The sequence below is a fragment of the Cottoperca gobio genome, chromosome 15, assembly GCF_900634415.1.
Source record: "Cottoperca gobio chromosome 15, fCotGob3.1, whole genome shotgun sequence".
NCBI classification, from domain to species: Eukaryota; Metazoa; Chordata; class Actinopteri; order Perciformes; family Bovichtidae; genus Cottoperca; species Cottoperca gobio.
This window is the reverse complement of record NC_041369.1, coordinates 11,841,897-11,863,115: the sequence shown is the minus strand read 5'-3', so window position 1 is coordinate 11,863,115 and position 21,219 is coordinate 11,841,897. Positions and strand designations below refer to the sequence as shown.

The following is a 21,219-nucleotide window of genomic DNA, read 5'->3' as shown; positions in this document are numbered from 1 at the left end:
GTCTAATTGTATCTTTGTTGTCTGGGTTTTAAATAACTGATGAAATTACTCCAACGCACTGACAGTTAGTGTACGGGAACACACAGGCCAAATGACACATTTAGACACTGCTTTTTTCATCTCGGGAGCCTTTTTGTCATTATTATTCATAACTGCACACATCATACGGACGTCATCATGACTCACTAGCAAGGTTGTGTCTCTGAATATATATGAAAATGGTTATAAGCACACTTATAATCAGGCACTGCCAACTCAATCGTAAACAAACATGCGGAAGTAATGCATGCATGTTAAACTCAAGGTCAACGAGGTACTGCCCCAAGATGGGTTCTGCATGTTTGGAAGGACCCTCTGGCTAACCTCTTACTCATCAAGTTGATTTTGAGGAGCTTAAGTAATTTCATTTTTGCTACACGTGGCAGCAACAGATAACAGCTTCACCTGTGCTGTGGTGATCACTCCAAGGAAAGTCAACCAAATCGTGGCTTAGCTGCAGTAAGCCTCCCTCCGCCAGCAGTGTCCTCTCTAGATTCCCATCAGCTCTCATATTGTAGAGCTAAAATACTGTGAAGCTCAGCATTGAATGTATAGTGATGGCTGGGGGGGTGGGGGGGAAAGAAACCCAGAAAACAATAATCTCAATCCATGGAATAAGGTTTCTTTTTTTTGTTTCTTTACAACAAATTCACATGTTCTTTAGTTTTTTTAATCTAATTTTTTAGTAGTTTCTACTGTCAGTGTACCATGTTAACTAGCCCCCCCCCCCCTATGTTTAGATTCCCATTGACTTGGTTTATTTCAAAGGTTGTGGAGCAGTCTTAGGTTTAAAAGAGCACTGTCTCAGTCTATTTCAAGCAGCACCAAGGGCACTGCATGTGTGGAGATGGTGACCTAGTTAGATAAACTCATGAGTTTCTGGGTCCTCTTACTTTTAAACTTATTTACTTTGATTATCTACTTATATGTACAAGAGTACAGATATGTCTTAGTGTGTAGATGCTTAGGTTTGTTTTTCTTTACCAGTGTATTGTGTGTGTGTATTTAACCCTCTCTGAACCGATGCAATATGCACTGGATGAGGGCTGGATCAGGTGCAGCGGGGAGGACTCCATTATGTTTGGCCCCCAGTGATTTTCAGACTGTCTCACTGAATTGGTTCAAGCTTGTCTGTGTTCAATAGGTCTGTTTTACAGCTCTGTGAACAGTTTCAAAGGTAGACAGACCTCATCTGTCAAGAAGTAACAATCTGCTCAGTGCTCCGAATTCCTCCTCTCACATAGATGACTGAATCCAACACCAATAATGTATAACATATTGTGTTCTGTGTCTTTAATTGAGTGTTAAAGGATATAGTGCCAAAAGTTGATTGGACTTGCCACTCTTTTAAATTATTTTTCTCAAATGGAAATAGAACATGCACTTCAGTGGCCAATACAACACTAGAATTGAACATGATTTTCGTTCACCAAAGCTGCACAAACTACGACAATCTCTCAATCAAACCTAGAATATCATCGCCTGCTATGTTCCGAAGGCTTTAAAAATCACATTTGGAGTAGCAGCTCAGTGGGAGTCTCCTCTCATTCTAAACTGGCAAACCTTGTGCAGCAAAAATTGTTTGGCAGGAAGGACAAGCGAAGGATATTTTTGTAATTTGTCAAAAAACGAAATCCCTGGACCACCTTCAGTACAAATTGATTGCTGTAATGGCTTATCAGTTTAAATAATTTAGTGTCCCTTTCTTGCACACATAATGTGAACGAAAGTAATAGCATAGTAATAGAAGCTATGACTTGATTGGAAAACGTTGCTGACATATTCAGAATGATTTCCTTTCCAGAAGCCATGAGTCGGTGTTTAACGGTATATACATATATTTCATTATCGTATTGATCTTGTGTTTTTCAAAAGTATGTAGAACCATCCTGAACACACAGACAAGTTAAACAATGAGAAACTAAACTAAACTGATGTGGAATTGAAACTTCTTAAATGTATGCAGCCTTTGAAGTTGTACACGTCTTTCACAATTAGGAACTAAGCTAAACTGCATTTAAGTCTTCTCAAGAAGAGAGCATAGGGATACTGCAGCATACTGTACAGTTTATACCAAGTGTTGCAAGACGTACTCAGATCCTTTACTTAACTAAAAGTAGCCATACAACAGTGTACAAATACCCCATTACAGTCCTGCACTCTAAATCATAGTACAAACATATTAAGTATACAGTAGTATAAATATAGTATCAAAGCTAAAACTACTCAATCCACAGACAAAATTATCCCAAATTAGTGTTTTATTAGTATGATGTCAAAATGTTTAAGCGGCATTTTACTGTCGAAGTTGGATCAGACAGAGCTTCTGGTAATTTACCTTCTTCAGATACAGTTAGTTTAGTCTAGTGGTTACAAACCACAGGGGTCAGGCCTCCTCGAAAGTCACTTAGAAATCTGAGGCATGTGAGATGATGAATGGGTAAGGAAAGATGAAAAGAAATGTTCTACTGCAAAAAAATAAGTATTTATTTCTCAGACCTTTCTGTAATCTTTTGCTCTTTAAAACAAATATTGGATAATTCTACCTCAAAGAGTTATTTGGATGAAACCATGTGACCACTCTTTTCTCATAGCTCATCTAAAATGTGACAAGGGGCCCAAAGACGACATCTTTTTTGTAAGGAGTCACAAGCCAAAAAGGTTGGTAACCACTGGTTTGTTCTGCATCGTATTTTATAAGCTTCTAACATGTTTTTTGTGTAAAATCTTAATCTGAAAAGTAAGTAGTAATAAAATGGATATACACGACTGCATGTACTCACATTAATGCACCGTGTGCTGCGTACCTGTGGATTCCTCAGCTGCTGGTGCCGGCCCGAGTGTTGGCATTGCCACTCTAGGTGTGGAGCCGCGAGTGGTGTTCTTGACTATTGTCGCCAAGGGAACAGCATCCGTAACAGGAGGCAGGCAGCTGACCTTGTTGATGCCATCTACACAGGAAAATGCTTCTGGACATGGATTCAACAAGCAATCATCATAGTTGTGCTCACAGTTCCTCCCCTGTGTATGGAAAATAAACAGCCTTCAGATGTGTCCAGCAACTCTGCGATGAGATGCTAAGCGGGATATAATGTTTATAGCTTGAATAATTAAGTAAGTAACATGAGATTAGTTAACAAAACCAAGGCTTTTTTTCAAATCTTAAAAACCATGTGATGCAATATCTGATTCAGATTAGTTTCTATGTGCAACATTAACATTTAGAATATCATTTTTTTCCCGCCCAGTGAGTTAAAGGGGTGTAAATTGTTTATTTAAAGTAGTATTAGATACAAATATGTCACATGTTGTCATATTATCTGTAAGAGAAATGTATCTGATTCACCTGCTTTACAACAGGGATAAACAAATCAGACTATAAACAACAAAGAAGAAGGTAACGCCACATTTTTAAAACCGAGAGAGGACTCAAGGTCTGAGGGAGCAAGGTTAACCAAGGTTAAGGTAAATTAACAAAAACAAGAGAGACACAAAAGACAGGGAAACAGGGAATAAGGTGGGGAGCCTCACCACAAATCCAGGATGACAGAAACAGGTGTAGCCATAGCCTGGATCATTCTGAATGCATATCCCCTGGTTGCAGGGCTGTGGAAGGCACTCATTAATGTCATCCTCACAGTGAAGGCCTGTCCAACCTGCCAGGAACAAAAGCCCACAGAGTGCCGTGGTGAGGCCAGGCTCTCCCACTTCCACCCTCTGAAGTGAATATCAATCAGATTCTCCTACATTGATTTGCTTCTTTTTGGGTTCACACACACACACACACACACACACAAAGACAAGAAAAGGCTTTCACTAAAGAGTAAGATGCCACATACATTTTAATGAGCCTGGGTTGTATCATCTTTTTTTAGTACTGTATGACTACAAATTTCTCCCTGGAGAAAAGTGGATGACTTTTGAATGGCTTCAAGGCACAGAAGCTATGCAGGCAATACAGTAACCTTTAGTGACGCTTTATGTGGCCCATTTCAATCCAATTTGGGCATTCTTTAAGTATTAACATGGTTTACATATGTTAAACTGACATCTGGGGCACAGGGAAATGTTCCTGTTCACTTTCAAAAAGTGTCTTGCCGTCTCGGCTGCGTCTTAGTATTCTTTTTCATGAGCCACAAAGGTTTCCTTTAACAGGCCTTATAAAGGGGGAAAAAATGCTTTGGTTGTCTCATTTCAAAGTAAATTGAGAAACTTGCAGGATGTCTGAGTGACTCACCTGACCTGCAGTGGCAGACGTAGCTATTAATAAAATCTTGGCAAATGGCACCGTTGTGGCAGGGAGCTGAGCAACATTCGTTAACATCCACTTCACAGAAATCCCCCATGAAACCTGGTGGACAGCTAAGAAAACATATCATACTTTCAAACTGTGAGGCTGTCTCGCAGCGCTGTCACTTCCGTCTTGCGGGTCTGACACACTGCATCAGGAAGAACAGCTTGTTTGTATTATTTATCAAAACCACATTTTTCTACTCAGTTGTTGGTTCTTATTTCAGAGTATATTATTTAAAACAGACAAATTGTTTTTGGAATATTGATAAACAGCAGTGGACTCGGTAAAAGAAGGCAATAAACTAAAGAGGGTTCGATTTAAACTGATACACATCCGGATGCTCTCCTAAGAAAAGAACAGCAATGCATTAGTCATACTTGCAAATTGTCAGGTAAATATTCATAATAAATCCAACAACAAATCCACAGATAAAGAGTGACACACCCATGACAAAGTACTTTGGAGTTCTGCCACAGGATGTGTGAGAGAAAACACTGTTCAGCATAGTTAACGGATTATGTTGCCAAAGGGCTGCTCTCAAACAAAGGGCCTTGTTTTGTCAAGAGTTGGACTTAATGAATATGGCCCTCTCTGTGTTAATGATAACGACAAGGAAAGACTACAACAGCACTCCAATTTGGAGGACATTTCAGGCCAGTCGTCCTTCTTCAGCTTGTATTCTGACAATCAAGTTATCTGATTCCAAACAATACCAAACAACTCGAGTTAAGTTTACGGATCGCAAACTTAAAATTAAAGACCTTAATTGAAGGGAACATAAAACATAGTGGATTGAGTCAGCAGTGCATACAATCAACAGGTAAACAAAGTGGGAGTATTTAGTGTGGTAATGGTTTTCTGTTGTGGAGTTTGTGTGATTTGCGGAGGAAAAGCTACACCTTGTGCAAAGAGAGGAGCCACTCTATTCTGCAGATGTCATCCCCACTGGCTTTAAGTATTGTAGAAGAGCAGTCATTTTCCAGATGGACAATGAGTCTGATCATGTGTCAAAGCTACCTGAGGCCAAAGGAAGACCAAGGTCTGCTGGCTTGCATACATTTCCAATTCACAGTCGCCAGACTGTAAACTCGTTGAACATTTTTGGAATTATTTGACATCAGAAAAGGTGCAACAAGCAGAACAATGGGAAAGAAACAATGCAGACTCTCATATTATTCAAAAACCTGATTGTTTTTTTGGGTTCAGTAAATGCTAACAAACTCCTGCTTTCATCTTTTGGGAATTTGACTTCTGTTGAAAACTGAGGCACAGTTGATTTAATCATGTACAACATCAGGAAATAGGCAAATAAGTTGTTTTGAGGCCATTAGCCGAACAGGTGCAACACTGAATGTGAACCAATTCACACATAACATGCAGATAAAATACACTGTTTTCATGAATTGTAGAATTCTTAGCATGGCTGGTTTTACATTTTAGGATATTAGTCGGTGTGTTAGCCTGACCAAATCCTCTCCATTCAAGTATAAATAATATGTGGATGTACAAAACATGCTTGCCTTTCCAAAAACCTTTTAATGGGATTGTTTTAGTCCCAGTCTGTGATGTATATGGAAACAAGAGTGTAGCCTCCTTCACCAACAACACATGATTGGAACCTGCTGTCACTCTAACACTAGACAACAGCTATATCTGTATTAACGTTTTTGTCGGTGTAAAATGCTGTAAATAAACCCCTAATAAAACATATTGGTCAAAAGAATCCTTTGCTCTGAAAAGTGCATACAATGCACAATCACCATGTTGCAGATCAGCAGGACACTGAAGGACACTGTTTGTCCTTAGTGCGCACATTTATCTGTGAATGCACAACATACGCTATATCGCATCCCTGTAATATATTAATTTGCCTACAATGAAGTAAACCTCATAAAAAATGCTGTGCTAAGGCAGTAGACATTGCACCGCATCAATATATATCAGTGTGAAGTGCTCCAACCTATTTGGAGTTGTAGTAGTCCAGGATACATTAAATCATGACACTGTGCATATAGCAGCACATCAGCACAAGGTTAGACAATGTAATCAACTGTAAGGCATCCAGGGAGCTGCTGTGTCAAATCTGCACACACTTACTACTATACACACACCTTGTGTTCAGATACACTTCATCACTCAAGGGGGAGTATGTCAGCAATGAAAAAATAATGATTCACTTGAAACCAACCTGGAGGACTGTGTCTGCGACTGTATATGAATGAACAGCTATACTCACACGAAAGGTCCCATTAAGCACAAGATGTATTTTCAAGCAACATTTGTGTTACACTGACACCAATTTACAGAAGAGGAGGCATATTCAGAAGTATTTTTCAAATCTTACCAGTTCACCATTGATACAACTACCCACTATTTGGATATTGACCTTTTACTAAGCCATGCCCCCATAATTACACCTCAAGCCTTCCAGTCTCCAGTGAAGTTTATAATGATAACGGTGACCCTTTTTCCACTGAAGGTTTTTTAATACATTTTAAAACAAGAGATCCTTGTTTTTTCAGAAAAGAAAGACAAAAGGCATTAAGATATCCATAACCTTACACTTTTGCTGTTGTCAGTTTTTGAAAGGCAGAAAAAAGAGACCACCCATCAAACACATAAATTAGCTCATTATTTTGAAATCCCAATATTACACTGTCCCTGCAACACGCAGGAACACATGGCTTATGATCAAGCAGAATGACGTCATTTGACATTCTTGATTTCGCCATCTACTATGGCTCAGACATGGCACGCCATACTGTGCCTCTGACTGGGTAGCACAACAGGACAAATGGGCTTTCAGTGCAACGGGACATATTTCTGACTATTGGGGTTTCAAAATAATGGGCCTTCAAAACAATGGCATGGCACCCTTAGAGCAGCACTATGGACACCACCCTAGCATGCAGGAAGAAAACAATTGCTTTCCAGGCCCGTCATGGTCGGTTACTGTTGCTAAACTATAGTTGGACAATCGCAGTTCAAGGGAGGGCTATACTGAACGCTCAATTAGAAAATCAAACTGTGGCTATGTTTGGTTTTAGGTGAGTCATAAATTCATCAGGGCATGTTGTTCCACTCAACTCAATAGTATTACATGACTCCATCCAGAGACAAACTTTCAGTATCGTTACATCAAAGCAGTCAAAGACATTTAACTGTGGACCTACTCACCTGCATGTGAAGTTGGATCCCTCACCGTCAACGCAGGTGGCTCCATTGAAGCACAGTGAGACATTAAAAGCGGCGTCTTTGCAGACATCTATATCAATCTCACACGTTTTCCCTTTGTAACCATCCTGACAGAAGCATGCATATTTATCAATGAGATCCACACACGAGCCTCCGTTCAAACAGGGACTGGAAGCACAGTCCTGGAAATAAAAAGACAAAAACCCTTTAACAATAATTAGTGTTATTTTGACAGATGCAACCATAAAATGCATGATATGTGGTAAAAATAAATAAAAATAAAAACTTTGGTGAGAATAATTAGTTAGTAGTTAGAAAACAGATGATCCGATGATCTATTAAACTAAATGCTGACAGAGACCTTGTAAGCAACTCAATGTTTTATCTCTAGAGTCCAGCACAAGCTGTGGCTTGAATCAATTAGGCATTAGACTAAGCAATTTCTTTTAATCAGGTATTTGTACAATGCGTACATGATCCTTGTAGTTCAATTGACTTATCTTGTAGAAAAGCCAATAGAGTTAGTGATACCAAAGGCCACACACAGATTACTAAATTATCCTGACATTCCTCGTGGACACCCAGCAGCTTCATTAATTAAGCTCAACTCACGTCAATGTTTGTTTCACATCTGTTGCCTGTCCATCCAGATTCACAAAGACAGGAGTAAGAATATACTCCATCTGTACAGCTGAGAAGGCCACAACAGATAGGGTTAGAATCGATTCATCAAACTGTATGAAAGCCAACCGAAATACACATTCATACGTGCAGGTATTTTGTTTTACAGTTCATGCAGAAAAATATAATCTTTTGAACGAATGACTATTTCCTCGTCAGGGGAATTAATGACTGCAATTTAGAGGCCACTGAGACAACCTGTAAGCGCATCACATTAGCTCCTTACAACATGTGACATATTTCTCCACTCCACTATAATTAAAAATAATTGTATGCCATTTCTGCTCTGCATTTGCAGTCGTTCTGTTTAAAAAAAATCTGTACCTCCCATGAAGACAAGGCGCTGACATGCATTCATCAATGTTGGTTTCACAGTTGAGCCCAATAAAGCCATCAGGACACAGGCAGTGGTATCGATTAGGCTCATCGATACATTTCCCACGATTTCGGCACGGGTTTGAAACACACTCATCGATGTTAAGTTCACACCGTGCCCCTGGGAAATGAAGCACATTTTAGTAAAACATTACATATTCAACAACATAATGACAACACAGGAGAAATGTCTTTTTAGTACTTCAGTACTCAAACTGTTTACAAAAACCTCCAAAATCTAACAACAGACTTTAAAAGGCTGACTTTTGACAATTATGCAACACTGAACAAAATGCATCAGTACGGCTCTTTCCTATATTTCCTGTAAACTAGTGGAGGTTTGAGGCGGAGATAATCTACTGAACTGTCAGGATGAATTCTTTCTTTCTCTGTTGTCTTTTCATGGAATTTGTTGATCATAATAAAAAAGGAAGAAAAATAACTTTTATCCTTCAATGGTAACAATAGGGTTGTATATGCCATCGACGATGTATACTACTTAGTCAGCGTCATTCATTATTTTCAATGGAACTGAAGGATGTGTTTTGAACACAGGTCCCACTGTCAATGTTTTCTTTTTCTTTGCTGACATCAATCTATTCTTGAGGTTGTATTGTAACTGTGACCTTCATCAGGACTAATTCTGAATTCATCCCATTCATACTGTTGTTGTAGTATCTTCAAGCAATCTGGAGGAACTCGAAGCTGCTCAAGGACAGACCTTTTTATGTAAAGATAACGTCACAAATGTGTTGCTGTCTGCTGCAGCATTCTCTACACTGTTGAAAGCCAAACCACACACTGGACAATTATATAATCAACAATATTAAATATGTATGATATTAAAAGACCTTGCACTCGAGACATGAGATCCATCACAGTCAACAACTCATCATCTTTTTTTTATAAGACACATTTACATGTTTTTATTGTGGGTGCAACCAAAGATAGTTTTTAAACTATACATGACTTGATGTGTGTCCGTCAAGAAGTATTGAATTGGTAATAGTCAGCAAATTAGCTATAGGGGAGAACAAAAGACAAGCGGGATTGTTGTGAATAAAAATGACATTTTTGAGTTAGTTTTTGTATTTCTTCTAAGTGGATTACTCAGTTTAGTTGAAAAACATAGCAAGTTAAGAATACAACTTGTAGTTTAATGACTAAAAGATGCAAAACCACCAAAACACTGTCTCCTAAAAGTAGCACACTGTCCAGATAAAGCTGCCCCATCAGCATGACATGTTTTTAATATCTGGTCTCTTTAGTAACCTTTGATATAAAGTGATCACAGACTGGCAGGGATGGTAAACAGGAACGTACTGTGTGTACGAGTATGGCACTAAAGCACTCTGGGTTCTTTAACCTCAAGTTACCTCTCGCTCACATACCTTGAATGTTTTTAATGAAAACGGTTTGCTATGAAACAAAATTCAAAGTGGCTTTAACTTGTGTGTGATTTTGTTTGACACTTTAACTTTAATTATTAGTATTTGGCTTCCACATAAATAGCAACTGAATCAAAGCAAGGAGTGGAAATATTACTGGAAGTTTCAACCAAGTTTTAAATATCTTGTGAACTTGTTCAAACTGTTATTTGATTTTTAGTAGATGGATCGGGCTTATGTGGCTGATGATAGTGGGACTAATGGCTAGGAACAGAAACGGTTTGTTATATGCAGTAAATCAACATAGATCTCTAAAGAAACTGGAAAATGACAGATGATCCGTTAATACCACATACTAAAGGCAAAGTCTTCCTGCCGGGTATAAACAATGTTGTCTTACTAATATCTAAACCAGAGCTGAAGTGTTTAGTGTATTAATCAATTATTGGATTGAAAGAAAAAATTATCCCCAACAGTTGTGATAATCGATTACTTGTTTAAGTCATTTATTAAGCGAAACACTCACTGGTTCTAGCTTCGGAAATTTGCTGCTTTTCTCCCAAAAAATGATGACTTTTAATTGATTATTTCTGGGCTTTAGTCTGTTGGTCAAATAAAATAAGCAATTTGATTTGAACTGGCGTTGGCCTCTGGGTAAATGGAATTTATTTTTATTTATTAATTGATAATTTATTGACGAGAAATGGTTAGTTGTAGCTCTAACCTAAACAATGACTTATGGTTACATCTTAAGTTTAAATTCAGTAAAAACTAGTCTGCATTGAAATAAAGTGATAATCCACTTTCTTTGTTTGTGTTTCCCACTGATGGTAGAGTGCTAATAGAAAGTGTAGTACATTGAAGTAATAATAAACAGATGATAAAATTAAATTGTTTCTCTAATATAAAGATGCATGACATCTTCAAAGGGCTAGTTTAACCAAAATTGTTCCATAAAAAGTGTCCCGATTATTTCCTCCATGATGTTTGGATAATAGAAATAGATATCTCAAAACCTGGGCAAATAGAACCAGAGATACCTGCGTAGCAATGTGCCACTAAAGCAAAGTGTGAAATGTGTTTGTTTTTAACTCACCCTTTAAAAACACCTTCATTTTTAACTATATTTAACTAAATGAATCAGTAAGACTTTATACATTATACAAGCTTAGCTAACCAAAAGATGTTCTGCACCCTGCATGGAACAATCTACAGATTAATCTTAAATTCAAAAGGTACAGTAGTAACCGAGTTTAAAACTATAGTGAAATCTATTTTGTTCAGGATGTCCAAATGTTGTATTTGATCATTTTAATGTACTCAAATCTGTGTGCTTTTACGTTAATTGTTGAAACTCTGTGTGCTGCTATTCTTGGCCTGGTCTTCGTTATAAAAGAGATCATTTATCTCAATGGGACAAACCTGGTTAAATAAAGAGGGAAAAAAAAAAACGGCACAGGCTGCAACAAAGTCAATGTACCTGACTCAGTGAAGTGCAGCACTGAACTAATGGAAAAGTGTGTCACATACTGTAATTACTGTATATCCTCACAGCTGTGCCTACACAGTACCATGTCTATTAAGGCTCCTCCATACAAACGGTACAGCACCACATGTGCTGACTCAAAAGGAACACGTATATTATCCTCAAAACAATTATATCTTTACCGTCCATCTAAGATAACTCTGAAGATTCCCTAAGTAAGTCAGCTGTACACAGAGAGTTGATGATATTCATTATTTATGCAGACCTCACGGAAATAGCAATGAGATCAGAGAAGAAGAGGGGAGGGGAGAGTTCAAGCCGTGAAGGAAACGCCAGATAACACAAAGTGTCAAAATTAGTCTCCCTTCTGCCAACAAATCAGAACACAAGATGTGAAAACACGCTGAGTTATAGTAGTCAAAATGACACTAGGTACTGCTTCAGAGAGATCCACACAAGTGACTTGTTTTGCTGAGGAATTATGAATTATGTATTGTAGCCAATTCTAAAACATTCAGTTTTTCACCAAAGTGGTAAAATGATTATCTATCACCCTAAAAATGTCCAGCAAATCGAGAGATGAAAAATGACGACTGACCCATCATTACTCATTTTGTTAGCATTTCATTCACGGCAGACGTGTACAAACACGGGGACAACGGGAGCACACGTGCTCAAATAAATTCCATTATTTATTTATTTTTAAATGTACACTACATCTCTAAAGCAACAGATCTCGGTAAATGCTCAGTGGATAGGAAAGAAATAATGACAAGATATTATTCATCAAGTTCACCCGGCAAAAGACAGCACTGCGAAGACCAGAACATCATCATCCGACAATGTGCTGACTGAGGAAGGTGCAACAATGTGCTGATTGCACTGTACCATCACTCAAGGGAACGTGCTCCTTAATGATGGGTGAAGAAGAGGAAACAGAAGGTGACAAATAGTGTGCTTAATCCCTGATTTATATAAACAAGATTACCCATTAATCATGTCGCTGTAATGACTTCTGACCTCAGCACACATCACGGCGCCTATGTACAGTTAAATAATATATTACTGTGATTGCAGAGCCTTTTAGACGAAACATCCTCAATAATTGTTGGACAGCTGAGATCTATGCTAGCTGCCAAGACTGTTTTACAGCGTAAGATGCAGTGTTTTAAAGTGTTTGACAATATGACACATTGGAGAACAAAATGACATTGTATATAGAAATTAAGCATGTGATTAGGTTAAAGCTATAACTTAAGGCTGTTATTGAACAAGTGATTCCGATTGACACACAAAAAGATAAAGATAAAAAAGCAGCTTTAATCTGTCTACCCCGTAAGTGGGTCATAGAGACTTTTAGAAAGGTGTAACATTATTATACAAGCTGGCAGAAGTGTCAGAAAGTGAATAGAACAATTTTCAGGCTTTTTGCTTCAATTATTTCTCAAAGCAACAAAAAAAAAAGGTTATGCACTTATTAAATGCACCATGAGTTTAGAGAAGAGAGGTAATAGTAGAGCATTTAACGCAAGACACATCTGTATAAAAATAGAAAATATAGATGCACTGACTCACAACAAACCACAAAGAAAATTCAATATGAATAGCAATGCAGGAGGTAATGAAGTCATTATAGCTTAACAGCGTCCATGAAAGTGAGTAGATATAGCGCCAGACTGATTTATTAGTGAGCAGCTTCAACTGTTACACTCAAAATGAATGTTGGCATTCGATATGCAAAAAAAACAACCTTGGACTTCCCTGATGGCTGAAGCAAATAATATGATAATACTATCAAGTGACACAATGAGTTTCAGTGATAGAAGAGACGACGCATCATACCATCAAAGCAGAATAACATTTCAATCAATTCCAATCAGGCTGCACAAACATGATGAGATGGATTACTCTAAGACGGCAAATTTACTATTAGACTAGAATAAAAACAAGTCAACACACAGCTGCAGTAACACCACAAGCCTGTTTGTGTTCTTGTGAAAAGTTGCAATGCTACTAGATGTTACTAGAGCAAATATTTTGTACGAGTTCTAGTTGGTTTGAGCCAATCCAAACTGAATCCTCTGCCGCTTGCTCTCTTGGGGAACCCTGTTTCCTCACATGAGCTTAGAGCAACAGAAAAAGTAATGACTTGTACTATGCTGTGCGTAGGCCTAATAATAAAAGCTGCTTCTGTGGGAATTGGGCCATGTGTGTCAGGTTCGGCTCTCCAGAGTAGCAATACCTCAGAGATTTCCCCCCCTTTCTCAACTGGGGAAGGATAAATTGATGATACAGTGTGGAAGACAAATGAAATTAATCTTCCCAGTACCTGACAGGAATCGGCTTTAGTGTGTGTATATGTGTGTGCGCACACACACGCGCTAAAATAGCTTGATATCTGTCTAAGTGGAAAATAAGACAAATGGATTGAAGTAAAACAACAATAGCGCTCTGAGAATAAAGAGGCTGATGAAATAAAATAAAGGCAAGTAACCGACACTGAGATGTTTTCATCGGATAAAAAAGGTGACGTGAATTTATCTCTTGTTAGCTTTACTGAAAGGCAGGCACTGTATCTTGCAGATGCAGGCGGGCTAATTAAAAGCAAGTATTGTGAGACAGTTTTTTTATTTTTACACTAAGCCAGATCTGTGTCAGAGTTGCCTGAATAGCAGTCGCGATAAGCTTTTTAGACTCTCATATTGATCTTCATGTCACCTGGGGCAAAAGAGCTACCTGAGTATCCAGGGCGGCAGACACACTTGAAGCCCCCGGGCGTGTTGATACAGATGCCCTCGTGTAGGCAAGGTGAAACTTCACACTCATTCACATCCAGGTCACACAGCGTTCCGAAATAACCAGGAGGGCAAATGCAGTGGAACCTAAGGAAGATGTGATAACACAATCATTAGGAAACAAAGGGAAATCCAGAGACCACTGTGTCAGACAGTAATTATAGCATATTCTATTTGTGTTTAGTTCTTACTGTAACTTTAAAAAAGCTGAATTATTTTTCTCACTAAACACACTCTTGCAGAGAAACACTGTGTGCATCTTCCAAACCCACCAAGACAAACGCATATTAAGACACATTTTTCATTTTCAAACTGACCGCAACCCTTTAAAAAAAATAAAACAATATGACAGCTATTAACTTTCACTGTGTGTACTCAATTTGAATTACATTTGATGACTTATTACTTCTGGGAAGTGCTTCATCTGTCCAATAATGCGGTTTACTCAATTCAAATCCCTCTCCGCAGCTGTCGGTGGGTCTAATATCCCCTGACCGCACACCTCAGAGGAGATGCTCATCCTATTTGTAAGCGAGATAATAAGAAGACATGTAATTAGATACCTCTGTGCTAAATCTAAACTACATCTCTTGATCAGTAAACCAGTTACATCACATTACATTTCTGAATATATGATAAATGGTATTCATTATGCCACGACAGAACTTAATTATGTCAACTCTAAAATGGTGGATTGATCGGAGACATCACTGTCCGAACAATTAACACTTTCATTATTGCACTCTGATGCACTACCGTCTGTCAATAATAATTAGTTCACCTGCATTTGCCTCTACATGCATAGACGAGAGAAAATTATGCGACTTTCACAGAGTCAAACTCAAAGTTTCTAACGAAAAGGGAAAAACAGCAAGGGCTCAGTGGGTATACTGCAGAGTCTGATCCATCACCGCAGTACATATAGACTTGTTTGGCTTGTTGGGTCAGGCAGACGGAGATAGCAGCGTGTGCAGAGTTTGTGGTGGGCAGCGAGGTTAAAACACACCTGATGTGAACTCCCTGGACTGTGCAATCAGGGGAGTGCTCTGAGCAGGGCTAGGTCACATGGGAGCGAAATCATGACGGGAGACAAACTGGAAACAAACCATTTAGGACTCAAATTGGCCCTGGGACTTTGCTACCCATCTGTCCGACTAAGCCTGAAAGCCCCGGGGCTCCCATTAAGCACAGCAGAGAGAAGCACCAGTGGAGTAAAGCCCAATCTAGATACATGATGTGTTCCTGCTGAATTCGCTCTCTGTCTTTAGAATAGCAGCTTATGTGTGTCAAGGATGAAGACAGCCTTGTTATATAAACCGGAACGCCACAACCCCGTGCGTTTTCTTTGGAGAGCGTCTTTTTTCATTTGCCTACTAAAACAAAAAAGGCACAAAGTAATGCTGACTGCACTTTACAGATATGTGCAAATTTTTAAAAGTGCGCAATAATTAAAGGCTCAGGAGCAACGTTGAAACAATTAGTTAGCCGCATTTATACTTACTTGTTCACGAGGTCTTGACAAATGGCAGAGTTGTGGCAAGGGATAGAGGTGCACTCATTGATGTCTTCCTCACAGTGAAGACCAGAAAATCCCATCTTACAATCACAGCTGGATAGAAAGAAATCAATAATATTGATATTTTGTCTCAGATGGAAAATATAAGATCTATCAGTTTCCTATTGACACATGCACAAAGCAGAAAAGAATCTATAGAAATGTAATGATGTTAATTACACATCTAATTTAGTGTGATTGCACATACAGTACAGTGGCAAAGGCATGGATTGTTTAGACGCAAGGGCTGCATGACAAGAGCAAATAAGGCAGATGTTTTTGTTAACAATTTGACCTCATTTCAACCAGATGTGTTTCATAAATAAGGTCACACACTCAGAGCAAATCCATTAGTTCAGTGTACGAAGTGTAACAAAGGTTACTGGTATCTTTACTCTGGATTTACCAATGTTTAAAGGTCCATCACTGAGAAGTCTGACATTTTCGTGCCTCCTAAGAAAATGAAAAGCGGGTTATGGATAACACTCTTTTCTTTACCTGTAGCTGTTGACCTGGTCCACACAGTCGCCCTGGTTTTGGCATGGATTTGAGCTACACTCATTGGTGTCCATTTCACACCAACTTCCTTCAAATCCTAGAAGATAGATGAGATGGTCATGGATCAGCAAGCCCCACTAGATCTTGAAAAACGTCAGGACCGATGATAACAAAGACCCCAGTGAATGCCATTTTAATGGAACTAGTAGCCCCTGTAGCATATCTCATCTTCCAGCTCTCAACACTCACTGCTTCCCCTTTGAGAGTGTGTAAGTCTAATAATACTTTAGTGCCACAGACAGATTGGTCTGAGGGTTGGTGGTTTGGGGTTTGGGAGGTGTGTGGCTGTGTGCGCCACTGTGCATATGTGTCTCTGTGTGTTAGAGAAAGCGTTAAGTTAGGGTAAGAGGGAGAGGCTAAACCCAAGAGCTCTTTTGTCCTCGTTCATTAGGGGACTGAGGGGCAGGATGGCTAAGCAGATCAGCATGGATGTTTGTTGTACTTTTGAAGGCAGCCTTGGGAGCTGGTAATGTTCTGCCTGTCGGAGGTATTCCTCTGGTGCTTGGTCTGGTCCATATGATGTTTTCTACTAACAGACTTGGTTTTATAAAGTAAAAAAATAATAATAAATTAAACACTTCTGCACCATTGAATGGAAGCAAATAATGGCCATAAAGACCAGATTTATTTAAGCACCTAATTGAGAAAAACTACAAAATATTTTAAAATTTAAATACGACTGAATTTATGGCACTAAAATATTTAGTTTGGAAACCGTCTATCTTTTAATCTATTCTAATCATTTAATGTGGTCTGAATTCCCACATTTAAATTTCCAATATTAATTTTAAAGTTGTGCTTTTTATTTATTTATGTGTATGCGTATGTGTGTGTGTATGTACATGGTTAAAACATATGTATAAAAGGGTAAATATGGAGAGATGTGATCGGTATATGTAAATGTTATTGGGGTATAGAATCTTAAATTCAGTCTTTCTTTTCTAATAGTCATTCCTGATTTTTATTTTTGCCTTTCATGTTTAAAAAAGAAAAACGTATAAGGGACGATAAAATGTCTTGTGAATGTTTGCTCGTCTATACCAAAAAAAAAAGAAAATATTAAGTTACATTTTTTTTCTTTCTTAAATTTTCTAATGACATAGAAGCTCTGGATGGCATTAATTTGGCCTCCAGCACCACTGTAAGGAATCTTGGCGTCATCTTTGATCAGGATCTGTCTTTTAACTCCCACATAAAACAAATCTCAAGGACTGCCTTCTTTCATCTACGTAACATTGCAAAAATAAGACACGTCCTGTCTCAAAATGATGCAGAACAACTAGTCCATGCATTTGTTACTTCAAGGCTGGATTACTGCAACTCATTGTTATCAGGTTGTCCCAAAAAGTCGCTTAAGACTCTTTAGTTGATCCAAAATGCAGCGGCACGTGTATTGACAAGAACTAGGAAACAGGGATCATGTTACTCCTGTATTAGCTGCTCTGCATTGGCTCCCGGTAAAATACAGAATAGAATTCAAAATCCTTCTCCTGACTTACAAAGCAATTAACGGTCAGGCTTCAGCATATCTTAAAGATCTCATAGTACATTATAAACCAACAAGAGCATTGCGCTCCCAGACTGCAGGGTGACTTGTAGTTCCTAGAGTCTCTAAGAGTACAATGGGAGCCAGAGCCTTCAGCTATCAAGCTCCTCTCCAGTGGAACCAGCTTCCAGTTGGTGTTCGGGAGGCAGACACCCTCTCCACATTTAAGAGTAGGCTAAATACTTTCCTTTTTGATAAAGCTTATAGTTAGGGCTGGCTCAGGTTTGCCTTGGATCAGCCCCTAGTTATGCTGCTATAGGCTTAGAATGCCGGGGGACACCTCCCTGCTCTCTTCCTCTCTCCCTCTCTTCTTCTCCCTCTCTATCTGTATGCATTTATGTGAATGTATGTTACTAACTCAGCATCTGGGGCATCATCCCCGGAGTTTCTGTGTCTCATGTGGCAGGTTGCCCCTTTAATTTAATTATGGGGTTTCTTTTAGGAAGTTTTTCCTTGTGCGATGCGAGGGTCAAAGGACAGAGGGTGTCGTATGCTGTACAGTCTGTAAAGCACACTGAGACAAATGTATAATTTGTGATATTGGGCTATATAAATACATTTGATTTGATTTGATTTAAATCCAGTTTATATCCATTTATTAGGTTCACAAATTCAGATAGAAAAAAAAAAAAAAAGAAAAGTATGTGATATTCAAACACTTTTTTAAACTGCTCAAATTCAATAGTTTTAATTCTAAACGTCAAGTCAAAGATGTGACATTCAGAACTAAGCATCCAGGACAACAAGGAAAAGCAATCAAGCCGAGCTTATCGATTCTTTATGGCCACCATTTGCTTCCATACCTTTTCTTTCAACGTTCTAAGACTGTCGTGGTACGAGTAATGATAGAGATAGCATTTCCTGTACAATTCTACTATTCTCTTTAAAACTCTGAGCTCAGACCTCCACAGACTACTAACTGTGTTGTCCCTGCAGAGCACCATCTGCCAACATAATTAAAGGTAAATACACGCATAAAAGAAAGTGTTAAAAACAAAAACTATCTTATAATGAGTGTCTTGCTGCTATTGTTTCCTCGTCTCATTATGTTTTTCTCACTGAAATTAAGAGTCATATATATTTGAACTATAATGGAGTTTGGCTCATGTACATATAAATTGTCATCTGAAAGAACGTGTATTAACAATGGTGAGATTTATAATTAACAGCACATGAATGAAACCTTTAAAGCCCCTCGATGAATTGTTTTTGCACAAAAGAAAAAAAAGAATATTAAAATAACATCAACACAATACATGACAGTGAATAATAGAACATAAAACATAAGCATCAAACAAGTAGTTTAATATTGCAAATGTTAAAATGTCAATCCTAGCGAGGTTAAATATGAAGACATTTTTCATATTATGTTAATAATATAATAGTAAAATTATAAGAGCAATATTTATTTTTGTAATTTCAGTGCTTTCAAACTGTTAACAACAAATGGCAGACAATTATATAAATCATACATTTTAAATAGATGCAGCAAATTGTAAGCCATTATGTGTGCTTTGCTATTCAGCCAGATGAAGGTCTGTACTATCGAATATTAAGTGTTAAATAAAAAATGGCTTATTAACTGAATGGAGCTCTTCGAGCAACACCCATTTATAATCAGCTGAATAAACAATATTGTATATGTTTAAAGTGAAGAGTTGCCAATAGAATTAGAGAAAAAAAAATAGAAAGTACGACAGCGACACCGATGCAGCTCTGTGCATCTTGGGACGTGAGAATGAGAGGGAATCCATGAGACAACAGAGACCACAGAGCATTCGGTGAATTATGGGACAGCACAGGTTTCCCAAGCTGGTCTGTCAGTCAAAGCAATGGTGGAGCACCTCAGGGACTATTTCGAATGTCACCGCAATGTAATGTATCTTCTGCCACTGAGCAGTGACTGGATGCTTCTTCTTGACAGAGTACAGAGAGGGATACCAAAGGCGCGCATGTACGTAGTCATTCCATCATCTGGCTGGAGCTTCTGTATGTGAGCACTGCCAGCGAATGTCTCCGAGGAGAAGAAATTGTAGGTAATCCTCAGCGGATAGCGAACCCACTTTGATGGACGTTTCAATTGAAATATGAGTGATGTCTTCATTTTAAAGTGTGAATTTTGTCTGGACTGCTACATCGGAGACTATAGTCTTCTTATCAAAGTTGCTGACAGTCTGATGTAACAATTCCTCAAAAGGGGGTTCATTTGAAATTATATTACCCTCCACTTGTGCAATGTAGATTACGGTCTTTGTCTGTGGTGTCATCAGTGGGTTGTCAGGCGGTACCTCAAATCTCAGACGTCACTGAACGCTTAATCTGTGTACTATTTTCATGCTGAAACCAAAACACATCATCATTCTAAGTTTTCTGTCTGTGTTGAGTTCTGGTCCTTCAAATCTTGACATTTTGATCTTATATGATTGCGCCTCTTTGATCAGCGCAATGTGTTTTTTTTTTTATAACAACACACTGCACAAATCCTTCCAAGAATCATCAAAACTGGACCATGGGAGTTTTAAAGCTTTCACCTCCAACCATACACTAACACCTTCATCGGGGCAATTTTATGAAACACCAAAGGGACCAGATGTAAAAATACTGTACTCCATATCCCACACATAAACTGGTATCTATATAAACAGAATGTGAGCTCACCTCATGAATAGTTCATACACATGGTTTTCTTGAGGGTCATATGATAAGGTGGAGATGAAATATGAGATGAGAGACAGAATCTAATAATAAAACGTTTAGGGGTATGATGGTTTACAGATGATGAATTAATGCTTTGAGCACTGAAAATATCAGGGGCTATGGTCTCGTGCGTAATAACAGGGGAGATTGTGCTAATTCTTCCATGCAATGCATCACTATCAAGAAACGGGGCAGATTGCCATGAAATTCAGTGAGCACAACCAAGTTCCTTTGAGGTTGAACATCTCTGGCACTTCATATTTTTTTTTACCAAACATAAAAACATTCTTCTGGATGAAAAGGAAACGGTCTTATAGCTGTCAGTTCTTGACTTGTATGTAAAAAGAGACACATCTGGCAATGACAGACACATCCTCAATCCTGTGCAACAAATAATTAACAACTAAAGTTAAAGCTAAAGTTAAAACTACAAAACAAATATAAATGGGCAGACAAACCAGATATCAAATTAGTAATCAGAGCTGTGTCTCTCATAATTAGGGGGTACATAATGCTTGTGAGACCTTTGAATGCACTGACCAAAAACTAGGTTACTTGAATTAATAGATTAAGAATGGAGACCTCTTTGCATGTAAACAGCCAATTTACC

The 21,219-nt window shown here is 38.4% G+C and overlaps 1 protein-coding gene across 1 annotated transcript in view; it reads right to left on the bottom strand.

The window, feature by feature from the left end:
- eys (eyes shut homolog) overlaps nucleotides 1–21,219 on the bottom strand; it is a 150,420-nt gene that overhangs the window by 60,111 nt on the left and 69,090 nt on the right. The window contains 9 exon segments of the mRNA XM_029449390.1: nucleotides 2,847–3,060; nucleotides 3,571–3,695; nucleotides 4,277–4,401; nucleotides 7,511–7,710; nucleotides 8,141–8,219; nucleotides 8,534–8,705; nucleotides 14,195–14,340; nucleotides 15,755–15,862; nucleotides 16,307–16,403. Coding sequence (XP_029305250.1) covers nucleotides 2,847–3,060; nucleotides 3,571–3,695; nucleotides 4,277–4,401; nucleotides 7,511–7,710; nucleotides 8,141–8,219; nucleotides 8,534–8,705; nucleotides 14,195–14,340; nucleotides 15,755–15,862; nucleotides 16,307–16,403 — 1,266 coding nt within the window.